Source organism: Pteropus alecto, unplaced genomic scaffold, assembly GCF_000325575.1.
Source record: "Pteropus alecto unplaced genomic scaffold, ASM32557v1 scaffold312, whole genome shotgun sequence".
NCBI lineage: Eukaryota > Metazoa > Chordata > Mammalia > Chiroptera > Pteropodidae > Pteropus > Pteropus alecto.
The window spans coordinates 185,797-189,572 of NW_006433948.1; the positions used below are offsets into that span (position 1 = coordinate 185,797).

The following is a 3,776-nucleotide window of genomic DNA, read 5'->3' on the forward strand; positions in this document are numbered from 1 at the left end:
TAGCATTCCTTAAAGAACACCCAATATTTCTCCACTGATTATAAAACTGTCATTTTACCTAATTGTTCCTTATAAAGTAATTTTTTCCTAAGCTTTACTTTCTGGTAAATAGATCACATTACCAGTTATTAAATAGATATATTTTCCCAAATGTTCAGTAATGAGAGAAAAGTTAAGTTGTGGTCACTGTAAAATTGAGTTTTATAGACCAACTGCCAGATATGGAATAGGTGCTCAAGAAGTATTTGCTGATTAAGAGAATTAATGTTTTAAAAAAATCTAATGTCATGAGAAAATGTTTATTGTGAGAAAGAGCAGCTCATAAAACTGTATATGCAAAATGATCCCAGTTTTGTAAGAGCTTAGAAAAAAATGGCAAAAGAAATGATAATTAATATTTTGCAGTGACTCCAAAAGAATGGGAGCAGAAATTGCAGTTGATTAATTTTTTCATAGAAAATTTCTGAAATTTACACAGCGATAACATTGTGCAAGTAAATCATTTGCAATAGACTAGGGAAAAGAGAAAGGCAGTGGTAATCTTTAAGAAGTAAACTCCAAGAATGACCAGTCTAGAGATTGGGTCAAAACGGCAGACTGAGAATTAGCACACTTCTCTCTTCCTACCCCAAATCTTTGCAAATGACAGGTAAGACAGATTTATGTGTAAAGAATAACCACATAAGGGCACTAAAAAGAAACGAATGAATTCCTTGAAGATGGAAAGCAGATGGGCAGGGGCATTGAGAGTGTGAAGGCAGAGGTGAGTACAGGAGCCAAAGGACCTGATATGGGGAGAAAGGAGAAGCAGAATTGTGGGCACAGCTGCTCCTGATTTTGGAAAGAGGCGGGCAGGAGACAAGGAATACCTCCCATGTCAAAGGCAGTGGTGGGCTTGAGAGTTGGGGGCGGGGGGCACGCAATGTTTGGCAGGAAGGGGAGGCCTTTCTCCTGGCAGGAAGCTGCGCTACGGAAAGAGGGAGGAGACTGCTGCTGCAGTAGCTGCTGGTGGGAGCCCGATGTGGCAGAGGGGCCGCTGCCGCCGACAGGGAGGCAGAGGGCCCGCGAGCCCGGTGCTGGAGACGCAGCCGCCATCCTCCTCGCCTGCCCCGCCGCCCTGCTAGCGCGCTCCTCGCCCGCGCATCCTCCCCTCCCGGCTCGTGCAGGCGCCCGGCTCGGCGCCCGCTAGTCCTCCTTCCACACAGGCTCACGGCGAAGGCTGCAGCGAGGTGTCCGGTCTGGGCACGTGAGGCCCGCGATCCCGGCCGGTGGACGCCAGGTAGGCCGAGGCCATCGGTGGGCGCCGGGATGGACAAGGGAGATGGGACGGACGCCCGCGGGGGTGAGCGGGGGAGGCGGGCTCCCAGCCCCGGCTGGGGTGCGAAAGTGCGATGGGCTATAGGGAAAGCGGGTGGCGTTGGGGGGCGGGCGAGGAATTGAAGCGACGGCGCCGGGTGCCGGGAAAGCGACCGGGGCTGGCAGGGGGCGTGTGGGCAGCAGGCTGGCGCGTTCCGACCCGGAGGACACTGAGCGCCTGCGGATGAGCGCCTGCGGGTCGGAGCCGGCGAGGGGCGGGCGCCGTGCACGGCACTCAGCGAGGGCGGCGGGGGCAGCGGGCTTTGAACAAGGAGGCAGCGCGCCGGCTCTTGCAGAGTTCCGGAGCCCAGCCAGCGCCACTGTCGCCGCCGCTGCCCCTCACCGCAGCCTAAAGGCACCTGGGGGCAGAGCCCTTGCGAGCGAGCGGCCAGCATCTCCAGCTCCGCTGCCACGCTCGCTCACGGGGAAAATCCAGGTGCCGGCAGCGCGAGCTTCGCAGCGACGTCGCTGTCCCGAGAACTTCTCCCCGTGGCATGCCGAGTGCCCTCTTACCCCCTCTTGTGCCCTCGCCCCTCCTGCAGGCATGAAGACCCCCAACGCACAGGAAGCCGAAGGGCAGCAGCCCCGGACACCTGCGGGCCGGGCCACTGGGGCGGCAAACGTGACGAGGAGAAAGACATTCCAGAAGAAACAGAGGGGCAGACCTTCGTCTCAGCCCCGCAGGAGCATTGTGGGCTGCAGAATTTCACACGGATGGAAGGAAGGCGACGAGCCCATCACGCAGTGGAAAGGAACCGTTCTGGACCAGGTGCCTATAAACCCCTCTCTTTACCTGGTGAAATATGATGGGATCGACTGTGTCTATGGCCTGGAACTTCACAGAGATGAAAGAGTTCTGTCCCTTAAAGTTCTTTCCGACAGGGTGGCATCGTCTCAGGTCAGTGATGCAAGCCTCGCAAATGCCATAATCGGCAAAGCCGTGGAACACATGTTTGAGGGTGAGCATGGTTCCAAGGATGAGTGGAGGGGGATGGTCTTAGCCCAAGCCCCGATCATGAAAGCCTGGTTTTACATCACCTATGAGAAAGATCCCGTCCTGTACATGTACCAGCTTCTAGATGATTATAAGGAAGGAGACCTCCGTATCATGCCAGAGTTCAGCGAGTCTCCTCCAGCGGAGAGGGAGCCAGGAGGAGTTGTAGATGGCCTGATAGGGAAACACGTGGAGTATACCAAAGAAGACGGCTCCAAGCGGATTGGCATGGTCATCCACCAAGTGGAAGCCAAACCCTCTGTGTATTTCATCAAGTTTGACGACGACTTCCATATCTATGTCTATGATCTGGTGAAAAAGTCCTAAGCCTTAGGGCGAACTTGGCCGCACGGGTGGAGACGACCGTACGCTTCGTGGACATGCAGAATAAAGTTGCTTTGCAGTGTACTGGAAGCGTGAGGGTCCCTGTCGATCCGACACTTTCGCCAGACACTTTTGCCAGCGTAACTGTTGTTTTGTTCTGAAAAATACAATCGTATGTGGGCACGACGAGTTGTGTGCAAGGACTTTCTCGCGTTGGAAGGATTGGGTGTGTTTAGTGGACGGGGCACGAAAGGAAGGGACAGCTGTAGATTCAGGCTGTGAATAAAGTTCAGCTAGTCTCATAATCGGTCATCCAAAAATGGAATAGGACTTAGCTGGTGTGGTCCAGGGAGGGGGAGGAGAGGGAACTAGAGATGGGCTGTGGGGGAAGGGAACAGGGGAGGTGATGGCTCAGGAAGAGGTGGGGAGGGGCCAGAAGTAGAGAGGCTCCTTGGGGAGAGGGATGTCCCCAACTGGGAGGAGGTGAAGTGGAACAGAGGGGGAGAGTGAGCTCTTGGGGCTTAGAGGAAAACAGAGAGAATACGTTGAGTAGAGGGGGCCACAAAGAAGCTTACAAGAGGTCCAGAGCAGGGGGAGGAGGCAAAGTGGGTAGGCAGGCATCTGGGAGAGGCTAAAGGGTCACTTGGAGGGAGGGTCTATGCTCCTGTAGGGGCCAGAGGCCAGGCACACTGAGGAAGGAGGAATTCTAAGAAGAAAGAGCGACGAAGGGAGTGAGAATACAGAAAGAGCTGTGGGGAGTGGGGCACGTGGGAGAAGGGAAGGCCCTGAGAAAAGCTGGGCTCCTGACAGCATCCACACTGCTGTCCCCGGCTCTGGCCACAAAAGACGGGGCAACCGTCAAAGGAGCCAGATGGAGGGCAGGTTCCCGAGAGAGGTATTTTGACTCAAGACTTAAGCAGGAGCCAATTTACACCTCAGACACTTATTTCAGGGAGTCCATGCCACGCCTGCAAAGCAGAGTCCCAGCCCTCAGCCCAAGCACACTAAGCACTGCCCTCCACAACACGGTGCTGGGGCGGCCTTCTCACGACTCCCAGAGGACTCAGGCGCAGCCAATCTCGGACCCGAACGTCCCGGTCCA

General features: G+C 54.9%; 1 protein-coding gene across 2 annotated transcripts; it reads left to right on the forward strand.

Moving 5' to 3' along the window:
- Positions 1-1,895: 1,895 nt before the first annotated feature.
- LOC102882878 (spindlin-2B) lies at positions 1,896-2,853 on the forward strand. 2 transcript variants are annotated; one of them, XM_006908510.2, is made up of 2 exons: positions 1,901-2,125; positions 2,429-2,677. In XM_006908510.2, the coding sequence occupies exons 1-2, from the start codon at positions 1,901-1,903 to the stop codon at positions 2,675-2,677; spliced, it is 474 nt and encodes a 157-aa protein (XP_006908572.1). The 2 variants fall into 2 exon arrangements, with proteins under 2 accessions (XP_006908571.1, XP_006908572.1); XM_006908509.1 differs by having other exon boundaries at positions 1,896-2,853.
- Positions 2,854-3,776: the final 923 nt, after the last annotated feature.